Below are 16404 nucleotides of genomic sequence, written 5' to 3' on the forward strand. Positions count from 1 at the left end.
CGTCTTCTGGTTGCAAAAACAAAGCTTTGGTTCGTTTTTGTTTTTTTTTTAAACTGGGAATTCACAGTTGTCTCCTGCAACTACACTAGCTGTCAATCACACTTTTGTCCACTCATATGTGCAGTGCTTTATCGTCCATTTCCCTCTAAGTGGGGACATAATTGGCAAAACTGACACAATTTGCTACTGGAAAAGAGCTGAAAGTGAAACTCGCAAATGAGACCATTAACTTGGCAGCAAAATGTTTACTGAAATAAATCGCTCATCAATCCATTTAAACTGAGTTCTCAGTCGCCCCTGGTGGCGTCTTTGCAAATTCCACCCCACTTCAAGACTTTTACTTTTCAAATTCTTATATACTGTACATTCAATGCATGTAATGTAATGTAATGTTATGTGCTACAGAGAAGCTAAAGCATGTACATACAGGTGATCCTGGGAAGCCTGGAGTTCCTTGGAAACCCTTGAAAAAAAAGGAGCAACAAATAAATATCTTAGATATCTTTGCATTTATGATGATCGATCATGTGCATGTACAACATGTGCTGTCCATACCGGTTCACCTTTGCCCCCGGGAGCTCCAGCTGGTCCAGTGTCTCCTTTAATACCCTGCACACACAGATATGATTCAAATGTGACGCAGTTATTAAACTTTGTTATGACAAATGAAGGAGCCGGAGTCTAAATATTGCCGAGCAGAGAATTCTTATGACGCACTGACCGGTGTGCCGGCCTGTCCTTGGTACCCAGGGTTACCAGCAAGTCCCTGCACAAAAGAAAAGGATGTTTTGGTTAGAAATATTGGACATAGGCTTCACAAGATTCATAATGGAGCCAGTGCAGCAGTTGCTTACTGCTTCTCCTTTCTGACCACTGCTTCCTGGGCTCCCACGTTCACCCTTCAGTCCCTGTCAAATAAAATAGCCAGTGAATCAATGTCAACTCACACGCCTATGTTCTAGGTAGGTTTGTTGTCAATCCCGCTGTTATAATGAGGCATCAAGTGTTAACTTACTGGCATTCCAGGTGGTCCCATGCTTCCTGGGTAGCCCGACGTCCCAGGAGAGCCCTGAAGTAAAGATCACACAATCAATCAAACAAGAAAAGCAATTATTTTTCTACATGTTATAATTTCAAGGAAATTGACTGGCAGATAGTTACCTGCTCGCCCTTCAATCCTTGGAGGCCAGGTGACCCTCGCTCACCCTGCTGACCCTGAAGATTGGCGGGAGTGAAGAATGATTAGGAAATAAAAGATGGGATGTGATATGAACGTCAAGAGGAGAAGTCCCCCCTGGTAGAAATGAGCCAAGGACACGGCAAGTCAATATCAGGGAGAGGAAGCGGCTAACTGGCTCGGATCGTGTCCCTCGGGGAAAGTCTACATTTGATTTTGTCACTTTGCTCTCCACCTCTATGAGGCTTCAGGATGGTAATTTAGCTCTGTGACGGTTGTATCCACGGGCTGAATACTTCGCTCCCAGTTCAATTTGTTGCAATTTTAAAAAGGATCTTGGTTTTCAAATGTTGCTCCGTTACGTTGCTGCAGATTTACGGCACAAAGCTTTCTCTCCCTTAGACTTCAAAAAAAAAAAGGGAACATAACTTCTGTCAAAGCAAACACTTAAAGACTGATCCCACAGTCTAAAAATATTTATTTCACAGTCCGCTAATTTGAAGATAATATTAATATTCATGCGCGCATAAATCTGTCGCCAAGCAACAGGAGTTGCAAGTGGAAGACGGACGAGCGCTTAATGACAAGAAAGGGAGAAAAGTTTGAAATGTGTAAAAAACAAACAAACAAGAGAATGTCAGAGGAAATTGAAGATGCCCTCATCATCAGTATTATTGTTTTAACACAGCGGAAGCTGCTGTTTTCTTTTGGAAATAAAAGAAACACTTAAAAAAAAGAAGTAATTACTGCTGGAAGATGAGAGACGTGGACGTGCGTCTGAATGTACGAGAAACGGGGCGTTTGAAGAAAACCACTAATTGATCATCGTGAGTGAGTTCACACAACTCAGTATGAGTGATGTGTTCCACAGCAGGTTCATAATTCTCACCTTGTTTTTTTGTTTTGTTTTTTTTTTCTTCACACAAACAGACACAGCGTTGCACTCAGCGGAAGCTCACACCTGCTACAAGAGTGCTACTAGTCTGCAAATGGATTCCATGCAGTGCTCATGCAGCTCATCCATTTACCAACTCTACGCTGCTGAAACAATAAATCTGTACGGGGAGGAGGGCTCTGTCTGCACTGCAGGCGCTCTCTCCATCACTAAGACAAGGAAGTAATTGAACAACTGGTAAAAGAGACAACCAAATAATTTCCTCATCTGAAATAACATTCATTAAAGAACAATGCAGAGAGTCAGGGGAGGGATGGAGACAAAAGGGCAAAGATAAACAGAAGCAACACACTGACGCTGAAAGCATGTATGGGGAAATATAAAAAAAAAATATGCACATTTACATTAAGTGTAGGCAAGGCGAGCAAAGGCAGCTTTATTTGGGAATAAACACCATGACATTTCAAATTTGGGAGCATTAAAATTGAACAGAACCCAATTATAACATAAATAAAACATATACAGACTAATAAGTTAGACTAAACTGTACAACAGTGCAGCATAAAACAATGTAAAGTGCAGAATATGCTGTATAGTACAGTAAAGTTTGCATATAACATTGTTACCTTTATTCCATTTTATTTAAGTATATGGGAAACAATAACATGAGCCCATTAGATATCAAAATGTGGGGTTGCTGCACTGTTTAGGAGGAGCAGGAGTCAGTTCCCCTGTAGATCAAATGACATTAGTATGATGTCAAAAGACGAGATCTGAATGAGTTTAGTCCGCTTTATTTTGTACCCAGATGCAGGTTAGGAAGTGGTGGATCTACTGTATGAATCCAACTGTTGTTTGCATTTGCTCCACTTTGACCAGCATGTAAAAGTACCTTAGTATCTTTAGTTTTTACCTAAGAAAATAATGCTCACAGAGGACCTGTAACTCAGCATTTGTACATACTAATGTTATTGACTTGAGTTAAGGATCTGAGCAGTAAAATCCATCATCCATTACTGATTAAAAGGAAATCAAAACGTGTAAATGAGACTTACATGTGAACCAGAGGGGCCTGGAGGACCTGGGAAACCGGGAGGTCCCTGTGCACAAGAAAACAAATGACAAATGATAACTAAACCTAAGAAAGCTAATCTACACCTCTGGTTAAAGTCAGATTCAACTTATTCCAATTAACTGAATGCTGCAGCAAGCATCACAGGAAAGCGTGAACGTGTGTCTGTGAATTTGGATTTGTTAGCTTTTTAAAATTTAAATTGTGGTTTTGTTAAGGTTAGGGTTGATGCTTTGTGGAAAAAAAAAAAATAGAAGTCAATGCAGTGTTCCTATGAAGTGTGTTGTCACTCAGGCCAGTAGGGGGCTCTGTGGACTCACAGACAGTGAACAACACAAGCTCCTCTCTAGTCATTTGCTCAGCTTTGAGAGAGAGAGAGAGAAAAATGCAGTGGTGCTGAACTAAATCCTAATCAAATCTTTTCCCCTTGCAGTAATAATAGCAAGCTATGGTAAGCCTGTGATTGGAATGCTTTTCATACATTGATTCTCATTTCAACATGTTCTATTGATGATGGAGTTTGCAGGGAGGTAGTTTAGGAATTGGTGTCATCAAAGTAACTGAAATCCTCTTGTGAAATCAGCAAACGAGCGTGCCCATAGAGCCCATTTCAAAGTAAAAGTTTACATCGCAACATACTCCTCTTCAAATTTGTATTTTCAGTGACACCGTGGTTATCTCTACGTTCAGATAGAATCTTACCATGTTTCCTGGTATTCCAGGTTTGCCTCTCTCTCCCGGTGCGCCCTGTAGTGAAGATACAGGGAGACAGATGATGAGGAAGTCATTCATTCATTCATCTTCTATCGGGTGCCAATCCCAACTCACATAGGACGTAAGGCGGGATACACACCAGTCCATCGTGGGGCCACATAAAGACAAACTACCATCCACTCTCACACTCACGGTCAATTTGCCTAATTGCCAAATCTGCATGTTTTGGACTGTGGGAGGAAACCGGACAAACCTGGAGATGACCAACGCACACACAGGGAGGACATGCAAACTGACCGGGGGTTCACAGAGGTTCACATGGGCAGATATGTACCACAACATTAGATCATCAGGCTAAATGGGCCACGTTTTCTTTTATTTAGCTAAACCGTGAAAAATAACTGAAACTACAAAACACATTTTAAATCACACCATACACCAGTTTCTTGTTGTGGCTTATTGGCTGTGCATGAGAAAACACAGAGAGATTATTATATTTATATTACCCCTCCCCCTAGTCTCTTTGTTTTCTTAATTATCTTCTTTTTCCCCCTTACTACTATACTCTTCATTTAACCTGCACATATAAATAATATATAGTACACATATCAAGTTTTTACATCTGTTTTTACAGTGGTTGTTATTTTCTGTTTCAGTCCAATGCATATCAACCAAATGATATCATCCCAGTGGACTCTGTTGTCTCATCTATTATATTTTACCTTCTGATGCAGGGGGGGAATAAAACTTACTTGATCTCCTTTTATTCCAGGCGATCCAGGAAGTCCAGGAAGTCCAGGTGTTCCCGTCTGCACACATGAGTTCCCAAAATAAAACACAAAGATTCTGCATGATATCCAATCCACTTTCACAGTACTTGTTTTTGCATGTGTCTACAGAATAAGACAACGATCTCAGCTGACCATGGGTTGCGTTGCCTGCTCCTTGTTCTCCGAACACTGCAAGCAGACAGGAGAATAAGTGATCAAAGAAATGCTCGAACACAAGCCGCCTCAACAAAAATGCAATGCAAAAAACAAGAGGCTGACGCTGTGCCTCCACCAAAAAACAAACGGTGTCGGCGCTATTAGTCGCATAGATTTGGGGGAGAATCGTATAATGCGGCTGAACATGTTCTGACAAGGAAGTTGCAGTCTCTCACCGTGTCACAGTTGTCCAAGGGGGTTACACCAGGCTTGCCCTGATCTCCCTTTTCACCCTTAGCACCAGCCAGGCCTGGCACCCCGGGCGACCCAGGGGTACAGCTCCCATCACAGTTTTCCTGTGTTGAAGAAAAAAAGGAACATAAACAAAACACACACGCATGCACACAAATACTCAGTGTAAGGATGTATTATATGATGTATATACAGTAAATGCACAAACAGGTAGAACATCATCCCCAGGACAAAAGCAACAGCTTATCTCTAAGTATCTCTGCTAAACTTACATCTCCATCTCCTCCAGTGGAGTCTTGAGGCAGCTGGTGTGGCCCAGTGGGATTCTACAAAAGGGGGTTAGGGAAATGAAAAGTTAATTAATGTTAATTATAGAACTTTATGATTAATTCAAAGAAAATAATTACGGGGAAACCCGCTTGATGATAGTCGGCCCCGCACTAAATTGGAGAAACAGATTCAAGGTTCCATGAGTTGCAGTGGATTTCTTTCTTCTTGAATGAGCTACAGGATTTCTCAATGTCCTCTCACTCGAATAAGACTAAATGAATAAAGGCCTTTGTTTCTTCCCATTAATTAAAGACATCTCTCTCTCTCTTTTTTTTTTTTACAAAGTATGATTATTATTTCCTGATAATATTCCATCTAACAATTCATTTATTATATAAAAAAAAAGAAATGTCAAAATCAAAAATGCTTTAAAAACAGAAAGTCACATGAACACTATGAAGAAAATATAAACCTTCTCCTTTCCATTGAAATGCATCAGGCGTCACACCGAGAAAGCAAAACAGACAGAAACAACTGGTTCTGTCTGCTCAGACAGCACATAAACAAACACGGAGAGTCACGCCACAACAGCGCTACGCTGTCTATTTATAGTACCGAGATAAAACTGCTGGGTCCACATGTCCAATCATATTTACTGTGAAAGGCGCTCCGCCGCCTATCAAAACAGTGGGACCCCCCTCCACTGTCGATAGCACCTGGCTTGGTTTCAAAGTCATTACAAATCCATTTGACATTGTTCAAACTGGAGCCATTATATAGAAAGGCCATTTTACGCTGCCTCCTATTCGCCGTTATACGGACTAGAGCAAGGCCTTGTGCATTAATAGACTTCATCAAAAAGACTATAATTATGACACCATTCGGTGATGGAGGTTTTTCCAAGGTCAGGACGACGCTTGAGTGACTCCTGCCACTCTCAGTGACCATGCTACAAGATAGAACACATTTCTATCACACCCAGAGCAAGCCCAACAGCTGTTGTTAGGAAAATGCAAATTCCAACTACCCATACTTCACAAAGTCTAAATTCCTGGGTTTCAACAGCCAACCTTCAGAGCTAAAGAAGCCTCTTGGATGTTGAGGTGAAACGTCTTCAGGAAGACAAGTCCAGTTTCGTACTGATCCAGTGACTTTTGGAGAACTACAACTGAGATGAATGAGGATCTACAGTGATATCAAGGCAGCACAAGGTTTATCTAGTGGAGTGAGAGAAGGCACAGACTGTTCCATAGCAGTCAAACCTGTTAGGGCAGGAAAGGGGCTATTTAACAATTAAGACTTTACTGTATCAAAAGATAACAGCGTCCAAAATGAAAACTAAAACTTTTTTCACAGCATGACCTGACAGAAAAGTGGTCCAAAGTCTAAAAATGTGCACACCAAATATGTTACAGAGGTGGTTCTAGTTATTTAAGGCATCACTTATCCATGCACTGTACGTACATTCAAGTATCCATGTTGCAGACAGATCTTGTTGAGCATGTGTACCAGTGAGACTTTAATCTCTACTCCAAGATCCAGACTGCAGTCCACATGTGTCTCAAATCTGATCCACTCATCCACTGTCCCTTTACGTCTCGTTTCCTGCATTAATCTGCTACTTAATTCTTGCGCTGAAGTCTTAGTTCCCCTTTGAGCTCTGTCAGCTGCCACGTTTCCCCTGATAGAATGATGTCACACTGTCAATACTGACAACTTCACCAGACTCCACCTTATCTTACCACGTTGGCCTCACACCGACTGTCCGAAAAACCTTTGTCCACAATGTCACAAGACAACAGTGCTGAAACTCTGCTGATTCCTCTTTGTTTCATTTTGTTTCATCGCTTAGTGGTCATAAAAAATGTAGGCCTACGCAAAGGCCTCATGTCCACTTCAACAGGTTTCCATAAATGAACACCAGCATATGCTTTTGACGTGCGACAAACTAAATCTAAATCTGTCCTCGATCTCACGTCGGCAGCATCTTTCGATATCAGCAACATGTGTAAACATGTGTTTATATAGCGCTCTTCTCGTTTCGCCGTTCACCCGTTTCACCCAGTCACTCACACGTTCATACAGCACATCCATGTGCAGTCTTGCCCAAGGACCTTCGAGTTGAAAGACGACTCGCTCTACCACTGAGCTACCGTCGCCCTCAACATGTACAGACCGAGGAATCTTAATGATATGATACATTTTTAGAAACACGATAACTGTATTTTTTTATTTAATAGAACCATCTTCAGAAATAATATGCTTGGACTTTAATTTATTCCCTTCGATCAATAATTTCTGACCTCAAGTTCTCAAAAGTAATAAAAGGAGGAATAGGGACTGTTTCCAGGCACATAAATTAATTTGTGCTTTTGCATTATTTATAATTTAGGGCCCCAAATCACCAGGAGGTGAGCGGCCTCTCCTTCCTTTTCTCTCTAATTTACTTACGATGTATGCAGGCAAACCCGGTTTCCCCGGTATCCCGTCGTTCCCGGGGATACCCTGAAAGAAGGAACTGAGGTTGAACTTCTCCGTTGCCAAATTTAAGAGCTAGCCACTCCCATATCCACCAACACTCAAGGCAGAATCAAACGCTCATGGTGAGAACAGTCGAACATAATTCAGCGATTATTACAAGAATGCCCCCGTTGTCAAAGACAATAGTGTCTGCCATCCAGGTTAACCATCACCTCATCTTATCTCTTACTCACACCTTTGACTCCTCAAGCACAGCAGCACTTTATTTGAAGGTCTGCTTTAATTACAAACCTTTAAAACCAGACCTCCAAATAATCATTAATGTCTGGAAAGACAGTCCCAACAGCCATATGGGTTAAAGCTTGAAGCACTACTGATTCGATGTATTTTGATCTTTGCTTATTTGAGACTGAGCTGCACAGACATAATGGAAGTCAATTTCCTACATGCACATCATGGACACCTAAAGATGCAAAGCGTGTCACAGCCTTATTTATGTAACCCAAATACCCCCAAGCTGAAAGCCTACATTAAAAGTAAATAACAGCAGGAATTGAACTGCCCCTCATTTATATTTCTGTTACCTCGGGTCCTTGGATTCCAGTAACACCCTCAGGCCCAGGAGGCCCGGGAGGGCCAGGAGGTCCAGGTGGGCCCTAAAAAATACATAAAGACATGAACACAAATGAAACAACACACAAATTATATTAAAAAAAAAAGAGAAACAAAGCCCAAGTAATGAAAGAGGGCCACTGGTTGACAGATCAGACCTGCGGCCCGGGCTGCCACACGTTTAATGGAGTTCCTGGAGCTCCCTGGAAGGCAAAAACAGTGGAAATCAGAGTGGCTTGCACAAACAGACATACATACAGTATAGAAAGCACAGGAGTTTAGAGCAGAATATGTGTATTATTGTCAGTGTGTGTACTCACAGGTCCACCAATACCCGAGTGTGTGGTTATGCAGTTGCACTCTCCAGGTTCACCCTGAAATATACATCAAAGGAAAGACTCACTGAAAACCGCAAAACGGCAAAAACTACGCCTCGCACTATGAGAAAGTATCAAATCGACGCGCCCCACTCTTAACCTGCTCATCTTTGCTGAATCCTGAAATCTCATTCAGAGCAGAAAGTCATAACGGCGGGGGGTCAAAATTCTGTGAACGCCTTTTACATTACTGAGTGAACATAAAATATAATATTACATGAAATGGTCCCTAAAGTGAATTCATGGTGCTACGATGAGAATCTGATGCAATTCATCTCAAATCTGTAACAAGAGAGGCGCCCACACTGAAGACACCTGCTCTCACCATCTTCCTTTAACATCTAAGTCAGAAACACTGCGTGTTTGAATTCTCCCAGAACATGTTCTTGTTCATGCTGTACAGCTATAGCTCTGAGAACTCTCTTGATGTTGCCCCCTCTTGCTTATTCTCTTTTAGCTTTCTCAACCGTTTCCTCTGTTGTCCCCGTCGAACGAAGCATGTCCCACATCTTGCACTCCTCCCCTACCTTTGCGCACTACCTCCGCCACTCCTCGCCCACCCTCTCAGTGACATTGTCGGCTGGTGGCTCTGATGAATGCAGTAATTAATAGTCTCACACACACACACACTCTCTTAAGGAATCTGAAGTTCCTCTCGCCTGCCAGCAACAGTACACATGTCACCTCCATTGCTTCTCTTTCCACGCCGCGAGGCCAGCGTGTACATCTGTGTGCCAACACGCGTACGTGTGTGCTCATGAGGCAAAGTGATGCGTGGGGGTGGGGGGGTGGCTTGGTGTCTGTTGAACCATCTCTTGTGATTACCATCTGTTCCACCCCCTTATATTCAAACCCTTCCAGATCCCCTCATCCGAACAAAATGGTAGACTTACCTTGTCCCCCTTAGCTCCGTCAAATCCCTGCAAGAGCAAGACACACACACACAAACAAACATCTAGTTACTCTTGCTGTGTTGTTCCAGTAGAAAGCCCTGAGTGTAGATCAGGGGACAGAGGATGAGATAGGAGCAGACATTGCCTCTGTTGTGGATCGAGGCAGACAACCTTGGTTACGAATGGCGACTAAATCGAGGGCAACTCCCAAAGATGCTAAAATTTTAAAAAAGGAAACGCACGTGCGCATCAGAAATGAAACGAACAAAACAAACTCACGGGTCTGCCATCAGTTCCTGGCTCTCCGTGAAAGCCAGGGGCTCCGTCTTTACCCTGTGGGTCGAGATGTAAAATAGGAAACAGTGTTTGACAGTATAAAAGCACAACATTAGTTTCACATGGAAAAACACGCCGTTGTATACTACCGGGGGCCCTGCTTCTCCTAAGCCTGGAGGTCCCTGCGGTCCTGGAAGCCCGGCGTCTCCTCTGGAGCCCTGTGAGCAGTGAAACTCTGTCAGTATCAAAGCTTCTTTGGATTCATTTGCATATTGCGGCAATGAGTTGATTTTCAACCACTTTATTTTGTGCTACCTTTTCCCCTGCAGGGCCAGTTGATCCTGTGGTTCCAGTAGGTCCCTATATAAAACAAAACCCCACACATTTAGACCAAATACGAAATAGGTGGTTTTTGAATTGCAGGACTTTGCAAATATGTGTGAAACTTACGTGAAGCCCTGGTCGCCCCCTTGGTCCCTCTTCACCCTGTGGCATGAATAATAGAGAACAAGACAAAAAAGCTGGTTTAGATGAGGAGGAAAAGCAGAGAGGAGGGAGGGGGGACAGTTTTAGAGGTTAGAGGAGCCCATGTTGAATCACCGGGCTTGAGAGAAAATAAGTTCTGAATGGCTGTGTGACTGTATTGTTAGATCTTGGAGGCAGGAAACCTCCACTCAAAGGAGATCAAAGGAGAATATGGTGTACATTAATGAAATCACAGCTGGAATGCCTCCTCCTCGGAGCCGTGTGTTTCCTGCATGTTACAGAGCAGCATCACTTGTCTACATTAGACGTCTTTAATGATCCACACGTTTTTTAAACACATGCCAGCCTTACTTGCGGTCCCGGAAGGCCGACTCCTGGAACTCCAGCTTCTCCCTAGAGGGGGATGGCAAAAACACAGGTTTTAAAATCTGCGTATGGAAATAAGCATTTGCATTTATTTGTAAAAATGCTAACATGAAAGACATCGGCACCTTGTTTCCTTTGGGACCGGCAGGTCCCTGCACACCTGGTAAGCCTGGTTTTCCCTGGAAATAAAACAGGTGAAATGATCATCAGCAATCCTCTGGGTGCAGAGAAGCAGACGTGGATAAATAAATACACAGATCCCCTTACATTCCTGCCAGGTTTCCCTTCTCCTGGAGGACCAGGCTCTCCTCTCTCTCCTCTTTGGCCTGGCACAGCTACACCTTCACCTACTGTTGTGCCCAGAGAAGGACAGCTGGTACAGGCTTCACCCTGGCACAATAAAACAAAACAAAAAACGAACAATCAAACTCTAATTTTAGCCACTGGAAAGCATCATTAGTCTGAATATGTGACCAGTGGCATCTTGTATCACCTGTAATTAAGACTCCCTAGTGGATGGACCCTAGATCTAGATTTCTATCACATATGGTCTGCGGAATGGGACGAGAGCTGCGCAGCACATGTTGCCACATTTTAGACAACCAGTAATTAAAAGAAGAGCATTGGGGAGATGCAAAATATAGTGCAGCAACGTTGACCTTGTTCGGTTCAGGAAGTCTGTACCTTCGCTCCCTTTAAGCCCATTAATCCATCCCGACCAGGCTCTCCAGGCAGTCCTGGGACTCCGGGAACTCCATCCAGTCCCTTATCTCCTGTGTCTCCTAGTTCACCCTGGTAAAAAATTTAATGCATTGAAAAAAGGGGCAAGACAATTCTTTCAATGTCAAAATACTAAGCTGATGGATTTGTTGCAGGTTTTCCTTTTATTTAATCCCTTTTATTTAAGGTAAGGTACACCTATTTATACTGTATAAGGACATAAGTGAGATGAAAGAGGACTACAAGATATAGTATACTATGTTGTCTGACCTCGTGAAGTCCAAGTATTTCTGTGAAAAGGCTTCAAGGAAACGACCCCTTGCTCTATTAGCAGTCTCCTTTTTTCTTCATTTTTGTGATTCCAACACTTCAAAAGACAGACTTGGTGTGGATATAATATCAGTGTGTCTGATGTCCCTTGAAATGTCATTTGAAACCATGCAGGTTCATTTTCCTGTGGATATTCCTTCTCCCAGAAGACATCAAAATAAGTAAGAAAGTCTGGCTGTAGCTTAAAGGAATACTTTTTTAAACCCATTTGCATTGCTTTGTATTACTAGAATAGGGGTGGTATTTCTGAAAGATTGTGCTTCCCAACCTCAGTTTCCCCTGAGTCGAAAAATATCTTCATTGTATTCTTTGTCACATGGCCACCAGTGACACTTGATCCAAGCCTTGGTCCGAGGCTTGAAACTGCGACGCTAATGCTGCACTTTTTAGACCCACTCGTAGGGGGACGGGACCTCATTCCCGGAATGTAAACAGTGTGCGCCATCGTCGCTAACAGCTACGCTAACAGTTGTTACTGTTATCGATGAAGTATTCCTTTAAGGCCATAAGTGACTCAAAATAACCTTACAGTGTTGATGTCTCTTTGGCTAAAATCGTCTGCCAAAGCACAAAATGTAAATATAAATACTGCAATTCTTCCTTCTGCCTGTACCACATAATATAATGTGAGGATATTGTCGTAGATATAACCGAAAATGTACCTTTTCTCCCTTTGTCCCAGCGAGACCTGGTGGGCCCTGTGTGAGAAAGAAGACGATGATAAACAAATACATGCCCATACAGTACATGCATACACGTGCACACTTAAAACACTGTTTAATAAATGTGCAGTCATGTGCGCGTTATACTGAGCAAGCCTCTTTCCATTCAGGTAAAATAACTATTGACATAAAGCTATCCAAAAAGGCACGCAGCATGTAATTGGAAGGGGTGACAGAACCCAAGAGAGATTTATTCCACTTAGTAACAATTCCGCAGTAACAGGAGAATCCCTGCATATCCTATTTGTACAATAAGCTTTGTAAGGTGATTCTCCCTCGGGGTGAATCTCTCAGCGTCCCAAAGTTTGCACTCATATGGCTGCAGTTTAATCTGATTCACTGTGGGAATGAAATAGGAAAGCAAGACGCTACATTAGATTAGTGGGATATGTATAATGTGATTTCTATAACTAATTGTGATGAAAATTCCTTAATAGCTGTAAGGGTGTAGAAACTGTAGGTCTTTTTTTGTTGTTGTTGGCTTTGCTTGCTAGCTACAGGAGGAATCCCGTGTTAAGGCAGCGACGTTCAAGCTCAGCTTTTTAAAACCAGAAAATCTGCATCATGTGTGTATTTGGCTCCTGAACTTCAACACGCAGAAAGTATTGAGGCCCTGACCTCTCCTCACCTGATATTTTTGACCAAATACTTTTTATTTCAATTTAAGGACTCTAAGATAAAGCAAGTTCATCATTTCTAAATGCCGCCTTTCTAGTAATAAACCTGCCATGACTACCTTATCCTTACAGAGCACTCACACCTGTTTGCCATCAGCTCCAAGACCTGGAGGTCCGGCAGGCCCTGGAGGGCCCGGTTCGCCTTGCTTCCCTTTCGTTCCCTCTGGCATTTTGTAACCAGCAGGCCCGCTGCCAACTTCGGACGGCTGACACGTGCCACATTGGCCCTGAGAAACAGCAGGGAGTCAGGAAGGTCGTTGTGCATGACAATTTAGCCAAACGGATGCAAAGAGCGTCACATTATGTCCGCACTTACCTGCTCACCCCTTGGGCCAGGTAGACCAAGCCCAGGCAGCCCTTGCTCTCCCTGTAAAGCGGCAGAGAATAAAGTCAAGTATCAAACAATGTTTTCAATTTATTGGTGATTTTTTTGCATGTATGATGTGGTAATACAACCTTAACAAAACTGTACAACCTTGACTTACTTTATTTAATGACACATGATGATCAAGGTTAGAATCAAGCAATCAAGAGTACGGCCAAACATCCACTTCAGCTTAAGTTTGATATTTAAATATTCTCCTACCTTTACACCTTTCTGTCCTTCTTTGCCGATGGGTCCGCGTGGTCCTGATTTTCCCTGTCATACACACACACACATGCGCGCGTTTCATTTCACGACATCACAGAATCGGGGAACGTGTGAGGTGACACATTCTGTTTAAAAGAAGTCAAATCTGAAACTTACCGGCTTACCATCGGCTCCTTTGCTGCCTGCACTCCCCTGCAGACAGGAAACAAAGGATCACTTCAGTAACTGAAATTCACAGACTGATTTAAAAAAAAAAAAAAAAGAAAGAAAGAAAGAAAGAAAAAGAATGTGTCTCTTAAAGCACATGTCGTGGTAAGCTGTGCCCCAAAGACGGGCTTGTGAAATGTTTTTTGTTGTTCTTTTATTACCACACTAATACGTTCCACCTGTGGGGAAAATCGAATCTCTTGTATGGTCAGTTTTGGTTCTCTAAAAATTAGGGCCGTTCTCCCTGAAGTCTCAACAGTAGATGTGACTAATGGTGAGACTGCAAATGCAGGACTTCTTCGCTCACCCCTCTCTCTTTCCCAAGAGTGTCAGGGAACTACGGTACGGTGGCCTTTGGACCCCAGAAAGGACCTCACAATTCTCCGGTCTGGCTGACTTGTACATTCAGGCTGCTATAGTTACACAGCTACACAAGATGGTAGCTTCCCTAAGGCTTAAATGCTGCACTGGACCTTTTTAAAGACTCAACGTGTGAGTTTGTGTGCGTGTGTGGACTTATTTATGTTTTTAGAGGGTTAACTCCGGAGAGAGCGCACTGCGCTGCTGAGGTTAGCATATCTGAATGTGTAGGAATACAGATGTGAGTTATGCTTCCAAAGAATAAGAATGCACCACATGCTGTAAACGAATGACGGGGGAACTCCGTACCTTCTCTCCTGACTTGCCATCTGCACCTGCAGGCCCCTGGTGAAAAAAAAAAATAAGTAAAAGAAGAAGAGTGAAGACGGCGATGAGCTGGGAAGTTAAGGTGCTGTTAGTTCAGCTTTGTTAGAGCGAGGTCATATCTCACTCCTCCCTCCCTCTCTGTTGCTCCAGCTTCTTCTCCTTCTCCTATAACCAGGTATGACAGATGGATGCTGGCACTATTGGAAATCGTTGCACCGAGAATCTCATAAGGCTTTAGATTTATATTCCCTTTCCCCCATAAATAATTCCAATTTTACCTGCTGGGGTAAGTGGGAGGATGCACAATGAAAAGAAAGAGAAGCACAGTACTGTACTGAATGCTGAGGTCTAACTCACTCGACGTAAAACACCGGTTAAGTTTATATTACAAATAAATTACCTTTTGTCGAGGGGGGGGGAAAAAACATGGCTTTTCAAGTTTTTGCTCCTTCAGATGCTGCATCACTGTGAGCAGTAAATGCATCCACGGGGTAAAAATAGCATTTGTTTCTTCAAACTGATAAGAGGAGTAAAATACACACGGCGTATAAATATGCTCAAGGTCATCTGCTATTTCCAACTGTTTCTCCAACTCCCTTATAAAACATGTAGTGGGATCAGGGAAGATTGAAAGTCCGGGAGAAAAAACAACTTCACAACAGTTTCAAACCACTGCACTTACAGGCAATCCTCTTTCTCCTGTCCCCGGTAATCCAGGTTCTCCTTTGGGACCAGACTTTCCTTGCAGAGCCACTGTGTTGCCCATGTCTGTACCAACCACGGGGCAAACTTCGCACGGGTCACCCTGGAGACACACATTGCAATGATGAGAGTCCATGCGTACATGCAGATATCTTGCGTCTTTAAATTAATTTCACGGTCCTTAAATGAGGTGTGTTCAGGCACAATGTTGGTGCACTGCCCCCGTGCCAATGACGTATTCTCATGCTTATTTAAGCGGCGCAAATAATACACCAACATAGGTCTGTTCACGGTCCACATGCACTCTGCTTGTGTCCGCTTCTCCTCCTCCTCTTCCTCTTCAGTTAGATGCATTTTGAATGTCAGTGCATTTATTTATCCTGTACAGTCTCATGGAGTTGTTGATGGGACAGATGGGCAAAGGACCATGTACTCATAAATGTGGGGGGGTGCTGGCTGGGCGTAAAAGCACACAGAAAACAGGCACACCCTTCATCCTTCACAGCGAGGTTACAAGACTCCCATCTCTTTACTGTAATTCTGTCTCTTCGTCCTCTCCACGAGTGAACTGTTACAGTGCTGATTTACCGGAGAATCGAAAATACGAACGCGTCTCACGCGTCAGCGCTGTCACTATGTGCCGCCTTACATGGTGAACAACAATAATTTGAATCGCAGCTGCACATCAAGCGGGACAATGAGCTCCTGTCTCATCACCATCGACTTCAGCCACTTGGTTCTTAACTTCTCACCTGCCTTCAGCACATTTCTTTATTAAAGTTCCTTAAATCTTTCTATTTAATCACTGATTTTCAGCTCAGCAGCGAATTGTTCACTTCTCCAGTTTCCTGACATTTACATAGCAATGCACCAGGCGCCGGTGCACCTGATCTTTAAAGCTGCTCTCTGATCGGCCTTGCACCTCACTTTGCACCAAGATTACACGCTGTGTAAATAGCAAAAAAATAAA

General features: G+C 43.0%; 1 protein-coding gene across 1 annotated transcript in view; it reads right to left on the reverse strand.

Moving 5' to 3' along the window:
- The window catches only part of col16a1 (collagen, type XVI, alpha 1), a 59064-nt gene that overhangs the window by 10401 nt on the left and 32259 nt on the right, over positions 1-16404 (reverse strand). The window contains exons 20-51 of the mRNA XM_058619946.1: positions 15415-15537; positions 14715-14750; positions 13995-14030; positions 13833-13886; positions 13563-13613; positions 13330-13473; positions 12510-12545; positions 11482-11589; positions 11065-11187; positions 10923-10976; positions 10783-10824; positions 10396-10431; positions 10261-10305; positions 10095-10163; positions 9949-10002; positions 9670-9696; positions 8720-8773; positions 8558-8602; positions 8372-8443; positions 7758-7811; positions 5309-5362; positions 5021-5140; positions 4782-4817; positions 4611-4667; positions 3847-3891; positions 3128-3172; positions 1162-1215; positions 1016-1069; positions 855-908; positions 722-766; positions 556-609; positions 386-463 (exon numbers count right to left, since the gene is read on the reverse strand). Of these exons, the coding sequence (XP_058475929.1) occupies positions 386-463; positions 556-609; positions 722-766; positions 855-908; positions 1016-1069; positions 1162-1215; positions 3128-3172; positions 3847-3891; positions 4611-4667; positions 4782-4817; positions 5021-5140; positions 5309-5362; positions 7758-7811; positions 8372-8443; positions 8558-8602; positions 8720-8773; positions 9670-9696; positions 9949-10002; positions 10095-10163; positions 10261-10305; positions 10396-10431; positions 10783-10824; positions 10923-10976; positions 11065-11187; positions 11482-11589; positions 12510-12545; positions 13330-13473; positions 13563-13613; positions 13833-13886; positions 13995-14030; positions 14715-14750; positions 15415-15537 (1959 nt within the window). The remainder of the gene's footprint in view (positions 1-385; positions 464-555; positions 610-721; positions 767-854; positions 909-1015; positions 1070-1161; positions 1216-3127; positions 3173-3846; positions 3892-4610; positions 4668-4781; positions 4818-5020; positions 5141-5308; positions 5363-7757; positions 7812-8371; positions 8444-8557; positions 8603-8719; positions 8774-9669; positions 9697-9948; positions 10003-10094; positions 10164-10260; positions 10306-10395; positions 10432-10782; positions 10825-10922; positions 10977-11064; positions 11188-11481; positions 11590-12509; positions 12546-13329; positions 13474-13562; positions 13614-13832; positions 13887-13994; positions 14031-14714; positions 14751-15414; positions 15538-16404) is intronic.

Source organism: Solea solea, chromosome 20, assembly GCF_958295425.1.
Source record: "Solea solea chromosome 20, fSolSol10.1, whole genome shotgun sequence".
Lineage (NCBI taxonomy): Eukaryota > Metazoa > Chordata > Actinopteri > Pleuronectiformes > Soleidae > Solea > Solea solea.